Genomic DNA, 20,365 nt, shown 5'->3' with positions numbered 1-20,365 from the left:
TAAATGTCCAAATAATAGCTCTAAAAATATTTTGCTTCTTGGAGCCCCTTCTTAAATATATACTTAACAAGACGACGGAAATGGAAATTTATATTTTTTTTCAACTTTCAAAAATCATAATGAACGGAATCAACAACTTTTAAAAACTTTTATAACTTTAATATATTTGGCCATACTTTACCTAGGTTACTGTGGTTTTTAGTGATTTCTGCACAAATTGTGCATCAAAATGTTAGGGAAAAATAATGATTTTAGTCAGGGAAAACCGGGAAATGTCAGGGAATTCCGTGAGCGGAATTGAGTGGCCACCCTGTATAATAAGTGAAAGGCAAATAAATAATTTCACCTGAAATTGAAAAAATGTTTTGAATAAAATTATAAATTGTCAAAGTACTTTTCCACTTTTAAAACTACATACTGAAATTTACGAAATTTTGGTTTCATGTGCACCGTTTTCAAAAAATACAAAATAGTCGATTAATCAATACATCTTGACTAATTCAATTGAGTCATGTTCGATTATTTTTTTGGCCTCGATTAATCAAATCGTTGATTAATTTCAGCTTAGTTACCATCACTATTCCACGCTAATTCAACCAACATCGCACCCTTATCATTTTTGATTTTGTTGAAAAATTTTGATGCAATTGTCTTAACTCCGAAACAGCACTCTTAAGTTTTTTTTTTTTTTTTTAATTCTCTCTGTATTTGTTTCGCTTATGATTCTTGAAAACCAGCATGTTTTTGCTATAATTTACAAATCTGAAAAAATTCTCACAAATCTTGTGTCGGGTATTGAAATTTTTAAGCCTAGACCAAGAATGGGCTAGCGGTTACTTCTGTTCTTTTTTGAACTTTTTGAAGTAATACTAAGTTTAAAAAAAAACAGAAGCAATTTTGAGTCTTTCGTGGGCTACTACACAAACATTTTAATATATAACCGAGGATTTTTAGGAACATATTTTTCTCCAGATGAAAAAATGCTAATAATTAATCAGTTTGAAAAAATCTGAAACAATTCTCATATATCCGGTGTTACATATGCAAATGTTTGAGTAACTTCCCATAGTAAACAAACTGTTCCATGTCATTTTTTGTAACCTTTCTACCGATAAAAAGGTGAAATAAATAAGAATGGAGTACTGGCCTACTTTGGGTCTAGGCTTAAAAATTTTTATATCTGACACAAGATCATGGAGAATTCTTTCCGATTTTTATATTATGGCCAAAGACATATTGGCTTTCAAAAAACATAAGTAGAAAAAATTCACTGAAAAATAAATCGAAAAAATTCAGAGTACTGTTTTGGAATATGGGACAACGACAACAAAAATTTTGAACATAATCGGCAATGATGAGACTTCGACGTTGGTTAAGTTGGCGTGGAATGCCCCATATTCATATATATATATTAGGGTGCTTCGTGTGAGACGACTATTTTTTTTTTTCACTCCATAGACGAAATATCACTCTGAACATATAAAAAAAAAATTCCCACCAAAGCCTAGCTCTTAATTTTAATTTTAAGTACTCGCTAAATGAATTTGAAATTTTCCCATTTAATTAACACGTAAAAATAATTTTTTTTTTTTGTCAATTATGTATAGCATCGCGAGTTTTCATACTATTTAATTGACCATGGCCGGAAGTTTTAGAGTTTTATACAATGTACATGGAAGAATTGAAAGTTTTGTGTTCGATTCCCTGATGCCTCACCTTTGTTTTTTTTTTTTTAATTGATTAATCACAATAAATAGCTAGATTGGAAAAATCTTATCGAGAATATTAAAATCATTAAATGTTAATGTAAATAATATAAAAAAGTGGTCAATAAAACAGTTAGAGGACAAACCTATGTTCTCTGGTTGAGAGTAGCAGTAATTGGCGAAGACTTCAGAATGGTCAGGCGAAGACATTTGAAGATCAAGATACATTACAATCACATCTATTTTATTACATTTATAACAATTTGGGTATAAAAATCCTCAATATGCGGATAAAATAGTGATATTTATAGTTTTCTTATGATTATTTATTTTTATATTGGAAACTATCAGTTATACAGTTTCGGCTGATGGAACTTTTTTTGTAGGAAATTAAATTCTCTACAAAAAATCAACTTTACAATTTTTTACTGGCGAGATACTTCATACATTCTAAATTAGCTGTAGGAACTTTTAAAGAGGAAGGATCCCTCTAAAACTTCCGGCCATGGTCAATTAAATAGTATGAAAACTTGTGATGCTATAGATAATTGACAAAAAAAAAATTATTTCTATGTGTTAATTAAATGGGAAAATTTCAAATTCATTTAGTAAGTACTTAAAATTAAAATTAAGAGCTAGGCTATATATATATATATGTATATATATATATGTTAGAGAAAAGCCATAAAAAGGCAGAGAGGATGAAAAGTGATCATCCTGACAGGGACTGCTCATGTTTAAGTGTGACGATCCCGAACACGTCCAGTCAGCTCGCTCGCTAGCCCGTGACTGTCGATTTCGTCCAAGCGTTGTTATAAACAAACCATTTGTTTGATGCTAAGGTTCCGTCATTAAGCTATATTCATAGCTTACAAATAACGCTTGACGCTTGATACGGTGGACTCATCGGGAGTTCAATTTCAAATTAATTTGATGAAATATCCTTTTTATTCTTTTCTGACAAAAAGACTAAATACATTTTTAAATGGAATAAATGAACAGAGATTTGTCATACTCCGACATATATATAATATTATATATATATATATATATATATATATATATATATATATAATGAGTATAGATAATAGGACATATGGATAGGAGCAAAGATAAAAAGTAAAAGAAAGAAAAAATATATTCATAAAAAGATGATGAAGGCCAAGTGTCTACAAATGTATTTCACGTTTCGTGAATTATTCCATTATAATGTTATCATTATTCTTGTATGGCATTAAACTGTCCAATATATGATTTCTTCCGTTTCCCATGTATCGAGCAAAATGAACATGTTGCATCTTACAATAGAAAATCTTATATCCCTTCCCATTTGAACAATGTGGTAAATGTTTTACTCTTGCGCTGGTTTCTATGGTTTATTGTATGTATGAATTAACCATGCAGTAATTTGCATATTAATAAATTTTTGATGCATTGGGTAATATTGTAACTAGTAGTAGTAGCTTTTCAACGGACATCAAATATTTTCATGATTCGTGTTGAAGATTGTTATTGTAAGTTAATTACACAGTGCTGTATATTTGAACTTTATTCAACAAACTTTATTGGATCATCTGTTAGTGTCATTAAACAAACATTCTATCTACCTATACATACTACATACGTATGGGGTGTATGCATGTTATTCAGAGTTGTTTCCTCGAAATGATACATTTCAAAGTTTTTATTTTACTCTTGTAGACTCACACGACTTGTTTGCCTTCCTTCGACAATACGCTTTCATTAATTCTGCATTCTTTCATTCATGTATGCACGCCTCGCTTCAGTATCGTTTATGAAATGTGTCAAGTTTATCATCAACGAATAATCTAATAATTGTGAGTTTCCACGGGTATATAATATGCTATTGAGAAAAAAATTTATTTTGAAAAGTGAAAAGGGTGGAGGGAAAATATCGCAAAATGATTTAAAAATTCTACGATCTTACCAAGAATTATTCATAAGTCTTTTATGTGTTACATTTGTGTTACAATAATATAAACATGATTGGTACTTTGAAAAAATTTGTATTTCGCGCCGGTAACAACGACTTTTATTAGCGTACAGATTGCGCTGCATAGTCGCTTAGTGGCGCTCGAAGTGATTCGCTTAGTAACTAAATCCAGTGGTATGAATATTTCGCAACACATTTTGTTGCCCCGCCCCGTGGCTACGGAACATGCTGATAGCCGTAGCCGGGTGCCGATGCACGCTTGCATCGAGCACAGTTGGATTTACATCGCTACGAGATAGCGCTAATTTAGGAAATAGAAGACTCGATTAAAATCGCCCGTTAGTTACCTGCGATAATTCCCCCCCCGTCATTATCCTGTTCGTCAACTTCACTGATTTGACACCGTGAGCTCGGATTGTAGGATCAGTCCTTCAAGTCAAATTTGACAGCGCGGACACGCACGCGAGGTGCGTGAACGTCATGTGCGAGGAAAGTGGTAACGTGACCGAAGGTTACCGATAAGATCCCTTATCGGAGGATATTATGCATTCGGTAAATAATTGTGAGGAGAATAATGTGGACTCGGCATTGGGGGCAGTAGTCTTGAGTGTGCAGTAGTTTAATATCGACGCAAATTTCAACATGTCTACCAATGTTGTTTTTCAGGCGCGCCTCGCTAAGTAAACCCAATCGAACGCGAAGATCACCTACCTACCGTTTTCACGAAACAAACACTATCGATCGTGATAATTGTTGCGTGACCTCATCGTAACGCCACGTGGTACGAGACACGTCAGGGGCTTATTCGTATTTTTTATTTTTCCACACCCATACCCATGCACATCTGTTACCCTGTTAATTTTTAGTCTCTTTTTTGCGGGCTTGCACACCTATGTATGTACACACGTGAATCCGCCGCCCGAATCCTGCTTGGCAACTTACAGTTGCTTACTGGGCATTGAACACAGTCTTCGGTTTCTTGATGGTCTTTTTTTTACTTATTTTTACACATATTGTGTGTACATATGGAACATACGTATGTGGATAAGGTATTTTAGAGCTTTATGAAGACGGATTTTCTACCGACATCGCTGCTCAACGATGCCCTTCGCTGTTTGAGAGAGGATAGTAGAGGAAAGTTTGTTGGCTAAAACGTCACAAAACAGTTGCTTCCAAATTAACTGCCAACACTAGATTATCACTTTAGCATTGGTGAACGTATTGTAATGCTACTTACCGCGAATACTCATTTCATTCAAGTACTGGAGAATTATCATGACGAACAAGGTAATACAGTCGGTAAAATCTTATAATCCGTATAAAAAGCATTGTCTGATTTTTTTTTGTTGCTTTGTTTCCATTAGTGTTCTTTCTATCATTATCTATCAGGTAGGAGCAAAATTTTGAAACTTCATCAGCGAGATACGAAATCACAGATTTAATTTCGGTGTTGCTTATTGAACAATGCAAAAGAAAAAAGAACAAGACATCAATACGAAGAGAAACGTGCAATCACATCACGATTTGCTAGATACGCTCGAACAAGTGACGGGTAATTCTAATCTGCAATCATTCATCGATCTCGCATGACTCTTAATTGATCTTTGTGTTCTTTTTGTTCTTATGATTTTTAGTAATATATTGAAGAATCTTATCAAAGCATACACACCTTATCAAATAAGATTATCCAATCTGTCTAGCACCTTATTGTCCAATTGAGCCATAGTCGATCATGAATTTGACTTTGCGCAAAATTCATGCATGCCAAAACGTGTAACAAGTCAAGTTATTGTTGTATCAAGTATTAACATCCGTAGCCGGACAAGTTGTCTGTCAACGATGGTACGTGTGTCAAAGTAATTTCTTGAATTATCTTTAATCACAAATAGTTCAAAGGTTAATCAATACACAACTGCCAGGACAGGCTTACCCACTATGACGTTGAATCTTTTATTTACACACTTGATCATGAACAGTGTGAAATTGTTTAGATCGCCACAAAATTTGTTAGCACGCTGCAAAGGTTGTTGAGTCTCACTATTGCAACAGCTTGTAAAAATAATGAGCAAACGTCGGGTTGAGATGGTCAAGATGCCAAGACACATTGTAATAATATTTATTCCTTCTTTTTTCATCGAGTGCAGATTTCATCCGTTTAGTCACAAGTTCAACCACCCAACACATCGCGCATTATTATTGTTATTTAGATCGAAGACCTGGACACGGACATGTGGCTCTCAACAGCCGAAGCGGCCAGCTTAGGTGCGGAGGAAGTTGCAGCAAGGTTGCGAGTCGATACGCGGAGCGGATTGTGGTGGCGAGAGGCAGAACTGCGCATGCAGCTTACAGGATACAACGAATTGATCGTACGCGAAGAAGAACCTACTTGGAAAAAGTACATTGAGCAGGTCAGGAGTTAAAAGAAGCAAAACCTTTTGAACGATGTTAGTTTTGTAGATACTGTGTTCCAAATAGTAGCCTTGCCTGAGAGCCGAAATTCCAAGCTAGTTGCAGTAGGATTTTTTTTTTTGAGGTCAACACCAAATGAATAACAAATAAGAACGCTCTCTGGATATTTTTAAATTCTGTTAAGTTTTTTTTCACAGTTATAATGATAAATAGAAATTGTCAAAACATTAATAGTGTGAAAATAATATCTTGGTGAAATTTTTTATTTCAGTTTAAAAACCCGTTGATTCTCCTATTACTAGGATCTGCCTTTGTCAGTGTTTGTATGAAACAGTTTGATGATGCTATCAGTATTACAGTGGTAAGTATACTCAATTCTGCATTAATTCCTGTAATTATTGCAAACTGAACTCATCAGCATTCTTTGGACAACAATTCTACATATGTATATCTAATATGTCCTCTTTGTTTACAGGCCATTGTCATAGTAGTGACAGTAGCATTTGTTCAGGAATATAGATCTGAAAAGTCACTAGAAGAATTAAATAAATTAGTGCCACCCACGTGCCATTGGTAAGTATTAATTTGTAACAAATCGTTTGTTTCTTTTGCTCTAATGCATGTGCAATGCCACGCAATCAATACTTAACACATCTTTAAAATTTACATCCTAACTTGAATAGCGTTTTATACAGTCTGTCTAACAGCCACTGTTTAATGCTTTTAGCTTGCGTGAAGGACATCTGGAAACTTTTCTTGCCAGAAACTTAGTGCCCGGTGATATAGTGCATTTAAATATTGGCGACAGAGTGCCAGCAGACATTAGGATATTTGAAGCGATTGATTTGGCGATAGACGAAAGTAGTTTTACAGGCGAAACTGAACCTGCTCAAAAGAACATTGCACCTTTGTTAAAAACAAATGGACACAGTGTCAAGAAAAACATTGCATTCATGGGAACGCTGGTGCGTTGTGGCAATGGCAAGGTATGAAGATAATCTTGCAAGAAAAATATCACACATATTTGAGACTTTTCAAATTCTTAAACAGACTTGGCAGTTTTTTACCTGTACACCCCATTTTTCCAGGGAATCGTTGTCAATACCGGCGAGAAAAGCGAGTTTGGCGAGGTATTTGCGATGATGCAGGCTGAGGAGGCTCCAAAAACGCCTCTGCAGCGAAGCATGGACATCCTCGGCACTCAACTGTCATTTTACTCGTTTTGCATCATCGGTATAATAATGCTGATCGGCTGGATCCAGGGAAAACCGCTGCTTGAGATGTTCACAATTAGCGTTAGTTTGGCTGTCGCAGCAATACCCGAGGGCCTTCCCATTGTCGTAACAGTGACACTGGCGCTGGGTGTAATGAGAATGGCAAAGCGGAAAGTAATCGTCAAGAAACTTCCTACCGTCGAGACACTCGGTACTTGACACCAAGTGTTTTTCAACTAAATTTTATCCCTCGATTTTAATAGTTTCTCTAACGTCACCCTAATTTCAGGCTGCGTCAATGTAATATGCTCCGATAAAACTGGCACGATAACAAAGAACGAGATGACTGTGACGACTTTGTTGACTTCGGAAGGATACACAGCCGATGTCAGTGGGACAGGCTACAATGATCAAGGAGAAATAAATGTACAAAAGTGTGACAACGTCGAACTTGCTCGTACTTCTATTTACACCATGCTTGAGGTAACAGTTCAGCAATAACGGAATAATACTAGTACTTTATGAGAATGTGTGAACATTTCTCAGCAAATTGCCTGCAAGTAATATGGTTCTTTGCATTCTTTATATTAGGTTGGATGTGTCTGTAATAATGCAATCATTCAGAATGATGTCCTTCTTGGTCAGCCAACGGAAGGTGCCTTGATGGCTGTCGCGATGAAAAATAAAATGTATGGCGTGGTCGATAAGTATCTCAGACTCCAGGAGTATCCATTCTCTTCTGAGCAGAAAATGATGGCAGTTAGATGTGCCACGAAGTACAGTGCTGTGAGTATGAAACAAGATTACAAAATTGATCCAACAAACCAGACAAGTTGGCACAGTTACTTACATTCCGTATTTCTAAACCTTCCGTATCACAGAACAAAGAGGAAATATTCTTCGTTAAGGGCGCGATAGAAAGAATTCTGCCACAATGTACAAAGTATTCGGCAAATGGTCAGCTATATTCTCTGAATCAGAAGAAGGAGCAGGAAATTTTAACCGAGGCTTACGACATTGGAAGGAAAGGCTTACGAGGTTTGCCACTTTCGTCACACGAACACAATCTTTGGAGAATCTGGCAAAGTTCATTTGAAAACTTATTTCAAAACTTCATCTTTTCAGTGATGGGCTTGGCTCGAGGCAGTTCGTTGCAGGATCTCGTCTATGTTGGGCTTGTGGGGATTTGCGACCCACCAAGGTCCCAAGTCAGAGAATCTATAACTATGCTGTTGAACAGCGGCGTCAATGTCAAGATGGTAACGGGCGATGCGAAGGAGACTGCTTCGGCTATTGGTAAGTCGTTTAGGAATAGTCTAGAATGCCGACAGATTTCAGAGAGATTAAAATCCCGGCCTGTTTCCATCTTCCCTTAGCCGACATGATCGGTTTAGACACAATCCACATGCAGCTCATGTCCGGGGACGAGATAGACAGTATCGGAGAGCATCAGCTGGAACAAATGATAAACAACGTGAGCGTGTTCTATCGTGTTACGCCGAAACACAAATTGTGCATAGTAAAAGCATTACAGAGGAACGGAAATATCGTTGGGATGACCGGAGATGGAGTGAATGACGGAGTAGCATTGAAAAAGGCGGACATTGGTATCGCAATGGGGAAGAATGGCACCGACGTCTGTAAAGAAGCTTCAGATATGATTTTAGTCGACGATGATTTTCATGCGATTATGTGAGTCTTATCGAAATGTTCAGCTTCAGTTTGTTCTTCAGCCATTTCTCTCTTTCGTTTATTTTACATTTTCTGGTCTACAGAGCGGCGATAGAGGAGGGGAAAGGAATCTTTTACAATATTCGTAACTTCGTAAGATTTCAGTTGAGTACAAGTATCGCAGCACTGTCATTGATCGCCTTGGCAACGCTGATGGGAATTCCAAACCCCTTGAACGCCATGCAGATTTTGTGGATCAATATTATTATGGACGGTCCGCCGGCTCAAAGGTATATGAAATTCTCGAATTCAGACGAAGTTTATTTGAACAGTGCATTCTCAGTGATTGTCACATGCATTCTGTAAATGTTTATAGTCTTGGAGTTGAACCAGTCGACAAGGATGTGCTTAAACAAAAACCTCGGAACACAAAGGAACCGATGATCAATCGGAGCCTAATTGTAAACGTCCTACTTTCAGCTGTAATTATCATTCTGGGAACTTTATGGGTTTACAACCGTGAGGTGAGTATTTTCTGGAAAAGTGCTCTGATACAAAAATGTGCTAGTCATCTCTGCACCTTGCAGTTGCGCGCTAAATATGTCTGTATTTCTCTATTATGCAGATGGTGTCTGGAGGTATAACCGCCAGAGATACGACGATGACTTTTACCTGCTTTGTTTTTTTCGATATGTTCAATGCGCTGAGTTGCCGATCACAGGTGAAACTGATGCCTATTTTTAATCTTCAATATTTATATACATATAATGGCAAATGTTACACTAGTGTAGAACTCATTGAGCAGAATTTATTAGTGCACCAAAAACCGTATAATTTATTTCTTACAGACAAAGTCGATATTCACCATTGGCTTATTTAGCAACAGAATGTTTCTTCTGGCTGTGTCACTATCTGTTGTTGGTCAGATGTTGGTCATCTATTTTCCCCCCCTGCAGCAAGTCTTTCAGACAGAAGCGCTAACGTTCAAAGGTAACTCCAGCTACTTTAAATCGAATAATCTGAATTTGAATACTGTTAGCTGTATTCCGAAATGACATTGCTATGTTCAGTTCTTCATCACCTTATTATCTAATTGCTTTCAGATATATTATTCCTAGTGACACTCACCTCGAGTGTATTCATAATCAGTGAAATCAAAAAATTGATAGAACGCCAGTTGGACAGACGAAGGGCGAGCAGCCGACACTACACGAAATGCGAATTGGATTTCGTTTAATAGTTTAGATTGCTAGAAAAGTTGTGCAGAGGATAAGGAGTAAGAAAAACACCAACGTTGATAGAAATGGACAATATTATTGAACCATATCTGCTCACTTGCTAGTTAATAATTTACGTGGAACGTTGAAAGTTGATGGAAAATTCCAAATAGCACTTTAAAATACTTCTGCAGTTCTGTGGTTGAGACGAACCACGCTTGATACTTGAGCATGATTGATTGGCTATAGCCAGATTTTTAACTTTTAAAATGCAATGGAGAAAAAATTCCACTCCAATGAAAATAGCTATACGTAACGATTTTCTCCTGCAGATGATTATTTAATTGAATTGACATATAAAGAGATTTTTTTTAAAAGTTAGAATTGCAACGGAACTGGAGGAATATGTGAATATGATAAATAAATGTTTAGCAGTCGTATAGGAAACTGATATATATGTACATTGTATTTTTACAAAGAAAAAAAAAAATAATATTTACAAAATTGTCGTCGAACACTTTGCGATGCGAATTGTTTTTAGGTACTAGTTAAATTTCTTTAACGGAATACCACGTGAAAAGTAATTTTATGAGACTGGTTTTCGCAAGAGTAATAACATTACTGTCAGAAGTAGAGTAGCTATCTGGGCAGTATAAGCTTAAAGTTTTGTTAGCAAACTTTGAACCATGTTGTAATATATCTTGACATTCCTTTATCTCGCCTAAGATTGTTTTCGAAAGCTCCACCAAGGCTGTCATGAATTTGAACGACAAAATTTTGCAAAAATCATTTGGCTTGAAAGAAACAATTTTTTCCATAGTACTAACATAATTTTTATACGATTCAATGTCCGTACTTCTAGACAAAATTTTCTTGAAATTCATCATTGTTTGCAAGAACATGAAATATACGTCTTCATTTTTCTCGTTGGACTTTACCAACGAATCGTAAAGATTGAGTGTCACTTCTGTGAAAATTGTCACAAATTCTGTATCGTTTACATCTGATGAATAAATTATCTCATGAAGCCAGGGTAGCAACCCATAACCGGTAACAAGCAGCACTGCTGTGTTTGGAATTTTGACTGCAGAGTTGATTACTTGTAGAATAAGATTCTGCAAATACAAAGAAAACAATGAAGTCAACTCGTTTCGGTTCCGAGCCCAATGAAATTGCGAATAATTCAATATTTACTTGTGTTTGACGGTCAGCCAATGCACAGTTATAGAAATCGAGGAGCATTTTAAACAAAACGCATCTGAAAGCCAGGTCTCCATCAATAGCAGTTTTCAGTCCGTCGCGAACTACTTCTAAAATCCAGAATCTATGCAATTTGTGGTCGATCTCAGAACTGTGAAAGAGTTGCAAAAATTCCGGTATAGTTGCCAAATCCAAGGAAGGTTTTGCCACGAGGAACTTTTGCAATGACGAATACAAAGGGTTCAAAGGTTGAGTAGCGACCAGCGAAGTTCTGGCCATAAATGTTGTTACCAAACAAGAAATTTGAACATTTTTGAGCTCTGGCTCTGCAGAAGATATACCTTTTCGAAAAATGTCAATGAAATGCATCCACAATAATTTTTCCTTCGAACTGTGGAATAAAAAAGGGGGAAATGATTAGTTAAATTTAGGAAATTTGGTGGAATACTCAAAACTTACCACCACCCTGAAAGCAATCAGAATTGCCTAATTGTATTAAAACTTACTTTGTAGCTTCTAAGTGGTAGTAGAATCTGGATATAACAGTAAAAGCTGCTAAACGTGTCTGACCATCCGTACTTCCACAGGCTGATAAGGACAGAGCCAATGCGCCACTCTGAGTGATTTTATGACAAGCAACCACGCTGTTGTCTGATAATAAGTAACAGAGCAGTGGCAAGTAAAACGCTGGATCATAAATTGACTGTGAAGCATGTAATTCAGAGCTCTGAAATTAGCAAAGATAAAAACAGTGTTAATTACATTAAGTCAGTGTAAATTAGCATGTCAGTTACAAAAAGATTTACCATCTGTAGCTTTCTGTTGACTGGGTAATTTTTCACCGTGTTATTAACGATTTCTGGTAAGAATAAATCCAATACTTGGGAAGTTGATGGCTGTCTCCACAATGCAGTGTCCACTCCAGTTTTAACGCTGTAATGTGAAGCAGCAGCGCTACCCCAAAGGTAAGGGCGATAGTCCGTTAGTTTGACATCATGACTTTCGTAGTACTGCAGTAGCTGAATGTAAAGAATTACTGAGGATTATCCCGGAGCATTTAAAGTCGGGAAGAAAGATTCACTTTCTTGTTTGACTACCCATTTCTTACCTGTAATATCATTTGGTCAGTTTCGCTCAACGTTGCGTTATATGCGCCTAGGTAAAGCGGTACGTGTGTCGATGTCATCAAAGAGTTATTTTTACGAACCAAGGTAAGAAGCAGCTCGATCAAATGCCCTGAAACGAATATCATTGATCAGTATAATTTTCATCTATTGTTGCATATTTTCTTGAATAACGCGGCTTACTTTTAGTAGGTGAGTGACCAAGCATGACGTTGATAAACTCTGAATGGGAGGTCGTCATTTCGAACAAGGTTTTAATGTATTCGTCATCGCAGTTATCCTCGTATACAACATCACATAGTCTGACAAAAGTTTTGAGTAGCTGAACTTGTGCGTCACTCTCCTTGGATGACTTCAGTCCAAGCTTTAAGGAAAATCTCGTAAACTGTGGCCAGGAGTGATTCTTTCTTATCTCGTGAAAACGCGAATTGTTTTCTTTGTTTCGAACCAAATTCAAAATGTCCAGTAAAATCTGACACAAGCTGTTGTGCTTCTGTGTGTTTTTACTCTCTTTTTTCAATGATGATACCATTATGTGAATCAATATTTGAACAAAATCGACCAAACGATTATTTTCGGCGTGCTCAACGCTTACAGCCTTTGTGAAAATGATTTTTAGTAACTGGATGTAACTTGTATCGACCGCCAACAATTTGTCGCCATTTGACAGAATCATTTCGCAAGTATCGTCACACGTTTTTGAATCTGTAAAATATTATTCTCGAATTTATTAATGGTGTAACTGTTTTGTTACTTATAATTTTTCTTTTCATTACTTACCAATAGTAGTATCAATCAGTCGAACGGCAGCTGTTATATTTTTTTTAATGCACGTATCTATGGTGTTGGGATCAGAAAACCAACTGAAAATTTCATTTTTATACAAGTCTCGTAATTTCAGGAAGAATTGCGGCTGTGTTTCGTGATCCTGTATGCTAGATAGAATCGGAAAAATAGCTTCTCTTGCTTTTAATACGTTTTCATTGTGCAAAGCGTACTTCACGTAAACAGGAATGAATTTTGTATTCCTGTTTATAAGAAAAGACGCAAGTTTTATTGCGGAAGAGCTCATTTTATCCTTGACCAGGGACAGGAAGAAGTCTGAAATTTTATCAAGCAACAGTTTTAATCAATTTAATTATGTGTTGAAGTGAATCTATGTGATGGTAATATGAGTTAGAAATTCAACCAACTTTTATCAATCACAGCAATATTGTGCGGAAACCTTTCCAAATGAGATAGAAGACTATCGATCCATAAGTCCAAATCTTTGATCTTGCACAGGCTTAACTGAATCGTACGTTGGCAAATCTTTTCTATCATTGATTTTTCCAGGCTGACAGATTGTGTGTTGCTATCAATGTTTCTTTTCGTTGCCGTAATTGTTAGTAATTTCGGGATTAACAAGCCCCACATTGATAGATGATTTTTATCCGTTGAAAGAAGTTTGTCTACCTCTAATTCGATCAAGACTTCTAAAATTTCTACAATATAATTAATGTTCAGTTGTAGTATTTCGACTAGTTGTATCACGCTTGAGGAATCTTTGACACGTTCATCACTCTGGCATTTCTTTGCCGCAGATAGTAGCTTTGTCATAAATTTTTCTTTCAAGGGGACGATCATATCGGAGATTTTCTGCTCACCAAACAAATCAATCACAGCCAAAGAAACCTGCACAGTCATTTCTGTAATATACTTTCCAACGAGATTCTTTCGTTTGTATAAAGGTGAAAAAAACTGCAGGATAATTGGATGGGTGAATATCCATTTACAACATTCTTCGGACAGATTATCGGAACCCTCTGTAGTATTTTCAATGTCCATAGCAATATGTAGCAAAGAAATCAAAAGAACTTTAACGTTATGAATCAATTCGTCTGTGAATTTTTCCTCCTGTATTAATCGTGTAAAATAGAATACAGTTAACCTGAACAAAGCAAGAAGTTCTTCGTGACTCATTGAATGTTCAAGACTGAATTCTTCATCTACAACTTTGAAAACGACTTTCCGGCTACCGTGAAATATTTTATTCACTTTAATTTTACTGTCTGTTATCAGTGCTTTGCTAATTTTGGTAATTAAACTTTTCGAACTGAACGGCTTTTTCACGTAAGCATGTTCACTGTTTGGTATCCAGCTAGAAAGGTAAGACAGTGAAGCTAATTCTTGGACGTCTTGTGCCAAATGTATCAGCGTATTTGGAGTAACTTGGCAATGCAATGTGTGTATCGTAACTCGGGATAAATACTGCAGTAAAAGATTTCGTCCATCATTTATTACACTTTCGAATGCGGCCGGAAGTAGCGGGCTTATAGATACCGAGGGCAGTAGCCTTGCGGTTTTGTTTCTGTCGATTTCTATGTCGCGTTCCGACAGATCTGCAAAAACGTAAAATTTCAACTTATTATGTACAACAGGGACGGTTTTGCAATCGCGTTATTACCTGCAAATATATCTTCGATTGTTGTACTGCTATAGAGTTGTTCGCCGACTACCTCTTCGGCCTTGGTAATCCACTCGATATATTTATTTGCATTTTTCATTGTTTTCCGTATGACTTCAACAAGCCAAACAGCAATTTCCGATCTTTCTTCCGCACTTTTCAACCCCAATGAGCTGTTTATCCATATATCCGCTTGATAACCGCAGTCTTCGAACACCCCGCAAGTATCCAAAAGCATCCTCATTGCTGTTCTTGTGTGAGAAATAACATCCTTTGATTTTTGATCATCGTCAAGAAGCGAAATCAAAAATGGAACTGCTTGGCCGAATAACTCCTGGAGAAATTTGCATCAAGATTTGAAAGAGGGATTTGAACTTTCGAGTATGTAATACAGATAGGAGGATAAGTATAAAACGCTACCTTCTCTGGGGCAAATGCAGAAGAATCTAGTGCCAACAAAAATTGTAATGCTTTTACTTTCATGTTGCCTAATTCTTCTTCATCTACATTTTCCAACGTGTTTAATCCTGTTAGAAGCTTAGTCGAGTCTATGGTTGAATTTGAAATGGAGCTAGTTTCTAACAACTGGGGGCAAACATCTCTGTACATTAAAAGTAGGTTTAAAATTGCTTCAAGACTGTTTTTACAAGGCGATTGGGAAACTGTTACCACTGCCTCGGAATCTTCTTCGTGTTCTTTGTCCAGCAACAGTGCCTTGTTCCAAGCAGTTAGGATCGAATCAAGACTAGGAATGTTCTGAAAATCAATTGGTAATGATTCGGCGAACACACGATATTTTCAGGGACTTCAAAATAGTTAGATAAAGTATTATCACCTTCAACATGTAGTCAGTAACTAAATGCTGTATCTTTTCTGCATCAGAGCGATAAATGCTGTCATTTCTTATGGTATTCATGAAATTGTTCAATTGCCCCAGCATGACGGAGAGCAGGACTATAGAAGTTTGTCGTATCAAAGCATTGTCATGATCAATGGATGGGGCAATAGCATTTTTCAGTATAATCAAAGGTGCTGTGAGAGTTGTCAGTGCAGAAAATAACTGCGAAATAGTCAGTTCTGGCAAACATGGTTTTAAGCACAATTTGGGATCCAGCGAGCCGATAACCTGAAATGAAACATGATGAGTCGAAATGATAAAACTGTTCGAATTTACAATACAAGAAAGAGGATTGGATATCTAAAGTTTACCTTCTGCATAAATTTCATGAGTAGAACCCAGTTTTTTGATGCCACTGGCGCCAAATAAGATTCGGTGTACACAAGCTGAGATCTGATCAGATCAGGGCATGCGACTAAAATTCTCACAACTAAGTCTGCAGGCTTTTCGTGCTCCCACGGACGATCTAAGCTCTGAAGTATAGTGTTTGCCAGCTGATTATTTTTTTGACCAGATGTGCCCAGTGAACGATCGTGAAATATTATACCAAATTTGTTGGACGTAAGTAGCGTTGATAAAAATTCATGAACCACCTCGACGACCACCTGTGGGTAGTGTGAAGAACTATGAATGTGTTTCATCTATGTTTAGTTTTATATTATAGAATTGTTAGGCACACTTTTTTTTCCTCAAGATTTGTGTGACCTGAAGATTCTTCCACATTTTGTTTCCTATTCTTCCCTGGCCAGTTTGTCGGCCCTTTCCAATTATAGAGGGAGACTAGATTCTGGACAACTGGAGTGGAGAAAGTGTGGAGTTTTATGGTTTTGCTGATTCCTGGATTCTCAAGAACGTAAGACTTGATTGTAGTCAGAACGAGGTTGACCAATTGGTGACTATCGTATATCAGTCCTGGGAAAATGCTGGATAAAACTCCACGCTTTTCGAGCAGCGCCCTGACCACAGACAAGTTTCCTTCTACCAGAAACGACAGGATGAAATGAACGAAGCTGGTTCGAACACACTGTGGATCTGATGGCTGGGTGTGGCTCGAAAGTGTGTCCAGTACTTGGGTGTGCAAAGAAAGGTGTCCTAGCAATTCTCGAGGTAGGCTACCGCCCAGGGACACGACTGCGGTTAAAAGTCGCAAAACGACTTTCCGCTGTTTGGCATTACTCTGACTGGAAAGCATTGAATGTATAGAGGAAAGGTGGGAATTTAGCAAATGCCTGCAGGCTTCTGTGGCACTTGAATGATACTGAGGATATTTTTCCAAGATCCTGAAACAGGGATTGATAATTTAGTTTTATATTTGTGAAGATATGCAAAGCGATTGAATCTTCCGAATTGGCTTCTTACTTCATCACGACTATTTCCATCGCTGAGAAAACAGTTGTCGTATTGCTTGAGGATTTTTTATCCATGGTATCCAAGAGTTTCAGAATTTCTAATGGACTTCCTCCTGCGTTCAAATACTGCACTGACAAATCGTGCTTCTTCTTATCATTGCAAATTGTCACAAACTTTCTAAGCACAATAATACTATCTGCAGAGTTGAAACCTGCTCTCAACGACTTTCCGGTTATCTGACTCGCTTCTTTATCTGTGATATTTGGCGTTGTGCCTGTTTCATCCTCATCAGTCTCGTCGTTGTCTAAAAACATGGAAGCTCAAATTAAAGTAATTTCTGCTAAATAATTTTTACTTTATTTCTCGCCTCACTGTTTTGTTCTTATTAAAGAAAACAACATTTTTTTCGGAATACCTTTGCCACTCTCATTTTCGAGTCTGAGTTTTTTGGAACCTGTATCAAAAGTTGATTGTTCGGTTTGCTCAGTCTCCTTAAGCAAACCAACACTGGGATCTTTTGCATCGTCGATTGTGTCGGCCTTACGTTTGTTCGCTTTTTTAATCTTTTTAACGACACCGTTTACTTTTGAGGGGCTCACATTTTGTTCGTCGTACATTCCTGTATCTGTTTTCATTTCTGAGCATTCAGATGCACAATTTTTCTTTTTGATCTTCTTCGAAATCTGTTTTCTATCATCGTTCGCCGCGACCATGTCACACGTAATTGTGATATTCTATTAACTGATACTTACTATATTCTGCATCTATTGCATACCATTGATCGAAAATATCGAACGTGTTTCATTTACTAATAAATAACCAAACACTAATCAATCGGCCCACGTGGTTGTTTTCGAAGTTAAAAGAAATTGAGGTTAACCTCGCACAATCCGCGTGTCACGGAGCTACACAAGGAGTGACAAGGAGCACGAACTCCATGTAAACAAATAGCTGCCTGAAATAAGATGGCACTGCTGTGCCGTAGGGACAGGAGACAGTGGAGGGAGTATAAGGCGTTAAACATTGATTATTTGAATCCTATGTCGATATTCTGATAAAAAGAGGTCCCTTCCTGATTTTCAATTAATTTTTTTGCATATTTAACACTGTATAAACTCGTTAGTAGCTCGTAAATGATTGAGAAATTTGTATGCTTTTCGTTGCAGTATTCGAATCTACGCCAACACCGCGGGCGCGGCAATTCAGCCAACATCAGACTGTTCATCTCACCCAGCTTTTTTGACCTGCTAAGATTTGGCGCGTCGGCAGTCGAAAATTCATTGTGTTGATTGTGTTCAGGATTTGTCTCGTAATTCGATAAGTGTTGTTCGTGTTCTTTACACTTTGTCACGTAATTCGCATCAAACTAATCAGTGAATGACACAGACGTGCAGGCCGAAGAAAAAACGAGTTATCAAAATTAGAGCAGCCTGGAAATATTTAGGTAGTCTTACACGTCCTAATGACGCCAATGTGCTACTTCTACAGTTTCTGAACTCTGTTTTCACCGTGTAAAGCACTGTTTTTTGCTGAAGTCTTAATTGTCTTAATCGCATGCTTCTTGATTATTTTGCGAGTTTGAAAAGTCAGTTAGAATATCTCGAAGGAGGTGCCATATTAGGAGGTACCAAGAGTTGGCGAAACGAACCTTGTGAGTTAGCGTCAATTTCTTTTAAGTTTGCATTTCAGATTGCGAATTGTGTATAGCATCTTTTGTATGAATACACCTCTATAAAATACAATTGCCAAATTTTTTGCAGGTGTTAAATGCTGTAATTCATTTCATAACTTATATGAATTGTAACAAAAGTTGATGCATTATGGCGTCACTTATTTTAAAATTTCTAGTGCCTCGACCTTTTTAGTACCTTGGATCTCGTTTCAAAATAGAGCGGTACATCTGTATAAAACACGCAATCTCTGAAAATGATTGGAAAGGAAAATTTATACAAGTACTTCTTTTGTACCTAGGTATGTACATTTCCCAGTATATTACACCTGTACCTAGGTACTTTTCTCAGCAAGTACCTTGTATCTGTACCTAGGTACGTTTTAAAAGTACCAGTACCTATATATAGACGGAGGGAAAGGAATTCGAGAACCAACGAAATGGATTTCGTTGGAGTCCATTCACTTCAACCTAGTATCCATTATTTTGAAGATATTGACGATATTGAGAACTCTGAAAATGGCAAAAAAGGAAGGCTAACCTCGTTGGATTTTTTATGAAGATTTTGTCTTCCTTTCTCACTGTCTCTCTCTCCCTCTTTCATTATATATTATATTATACCGCATTGTATTATATTATATCAGATTGTATTATATTATATCAGATTGTATTCAAATCGATTGCGGGCAGTTCGAATATGCTGTGATCAAAGGATCAGCAGCCGAAAAACGCAAGATTTCATTCGTAATTTCTCTGCTGTTGATAACCGTAAGATTGCCATCGTAAGTCCTACGCTCTTTGTCACAATCTGCAGAAAATTTCGTTTTATTTTTTTAACTGTGGGGAACTTTTTTCACGCGAAATTGTATATGGAAAAAGAAACACAACTCGGTGTGATCACAAATAAGATTTTTTTACCGTCAAACATTAAGTTTTTCAACGAAACATCGAAATGCCGTGGCCGGTGATTTTTTTCCAGAGCTCTAGATTTTTTTTTACACAAACGAAAATTTACTATCTAAAAAATTACGCATGGTTCTGATGATACCGTTTGTTCTTTGGAGGGCTGCAAACATGGTCTTTTTAATCACCTGTTAGCCGCTGAGCATACGTGACGGGGTACGGTCTGACCTTGCTTTTCCTTTTCATTATTTCCTCATTATTTATGACTTTGATTTGAATTTTCAGTTGTGTAGTTATTTTTCTTTGATTTTTATTTTATTTCATTTTTAGTTTCATTTTAGGTAACCTGGCTTACGTGTCCATATTTTTACTTTGCTTTCCTTTGCTTCCCTGTACTTCTTATTTTGCATCGCTGTACTTATGTTTATTGCTTCTCTGTTTCTCTTAATTTAAATTTTGTTGGTTTGTTTTTGATTAGTTTATAGTTTCTTCATTGTATTTTATTTTCTAAAGTAGTATTTTTGGTTTTCTCCACTTCGAGATTTTTGTTTTCGTAATTTGTTTAACTTGTTTGAGACAGATAATTCAAAGTTGTCCAGTATTG

General features: G+C 36.8%; 2 protein-coding genes across 2 annotated transcripts; one reads left to right on the top strand and one right to left on the bottom strand.

The window, feature by feature from the left end:
- The first annotated feature begins 5,283 nt into the window (after positions 1 to 5,283).
- On the top strand, positions 5,284 to 10,886 carry SPoCk (secretory pathway calcium atpase). The gene is made up of 16 exons (XM_046622400.2): positions 5,284 to 5,502; positions 5,868 to 6,068; positions 6,341 to 6,430; positions 6,545 to 6,642; positions 6,797 to 7,055; positions 7,158 to 7,494; positions 7,573 to 7,766; positions 7,875 to 8,069; positions 8,165 to 8,321; positions 8,409 to 8,579; positions 8,660 to 8,975; positions 9,059 to 9,244; positions 9,331 to 9,478; positions 9,580 to 9,675; positions 9,803 to 9,944; positions 10,058 to 10,886. The coding sequence occupies exons 1-16, from the start codon at positions 5,422 to 5,424 to the stop codon at positions 10,189 to 10,191; spliced, it is 2,805 nt and encodes a 934-aa protein (XP_046478356.1). The 5' UTR covers positions 5,284 to 5,421; the 3' UTR covers positions 10,192 to 10,886.
- LOC124217107 (nucleolar pre-ribosomal-associated protein 1) lies at positions 10,550 to 18,108 on the bottom strand. The gene is made up of 15 exons (XM_046622398.2): positions 17,605 to 18,108; positions 17,199 to 17,493; positions 16,519 to 17,119; positions 16,151 to 16,444; positions 15,777 to 16,067; positions 15,362 to 15,697; positions 14,942 to 15,275; positions 13,689 to 14,876; positions 13,276 to 13,596; positions 12,679 to 13,200; positions 12,480 to 12,607; positions 12,178 to 12,390; positions 11,878 to 12,098; positions 11,366 to 11,762; positions 10,550 to 11,286 (listed from the first exon to the last, which is right to left on the bottom strand). Exons 1-15 carry the CDS (start codon positions 17,900 to 17,902, stop codon positions 10,720 to 10,722), a joined length of 6,006 nt encoding a protein of 2,001 aa, XP_046478354.1. The 5' UTR covers positions 17,903 to 18,108; the 3' UTR covers positions 10,550 to 10,719.
- Positions 18,109 to 20,365: the final 2,257 nt, after the last annotated feature.

Source organism: Neodiprion pinetum, chromosome 4 (genome assembly GCF_021155775.2).
Source record: "Neodiprion pinetum isolate iyNeoPine1 chromosome 4, iyNeoPine1.2, whole genome shotgun sequence".
Classification (NCBI taxonomy): domain Eukaryota; kingdom Metazoa; phylum Arthropoda; class Insecta; order Hymenoptera; family Diprionidae; genus Neodiprion; species Neodiprion pinetum.
This window is presented reverse-complemented; position numbering and strand designations above follow the sequence as displayed.

What these genes read in the sequence shown, in the direction of transcription:
- SPoCk (XM_046622400.2), top strand. Translation starts at nt 5,422, where the DNA reads ATGCCAAAACGTGTAACAAGTCAAGTTATTGTTGTATCAAGTATTAAC. An exon ending in TCCTACCGTCGAGACACTCG is followed by an intron (nt 7,495 to 7,572) that starts GTACTTGACACC and finishes CCCTAATTTCAG; the next exon opens with GCTGCGTCAATGTAATATGC. An exon ending in GACGGTCCGCCGGCTCAAAG is followed by an intron (nt 9,245 to 9,330) that starts GTATATGAAATT and finishes AAATGTTTATAG; the next exon opens with TCTTGGAGTTGAACCAGTCG.
- LOC124217107 (XM_046622398.2), bottom strand. Translation starts at nt 17,902, where the DNA reads ATGGTCGCGGCGAACGATGATAGAAAACAGATTTCGAAGAAGATCAAA. An exon ending in ATGGAAATAGTCGTGATGAA is followed by an intron (nt 17,120 to 17,198) that starts GTAAGAAGCCAA and finishes TCCCTGTTTCAG; the next exon opens with GATCTTGGAAAAATATCCTC. An exon ending in CTGACCAAATGATATTACAG is followed by an intron (nt 12,391 to 12,479) that starts GTAAGAAATGGG and finishes CTTTACATTCAG; the next exon opens with CTACTGCAGTACTACGAAAG.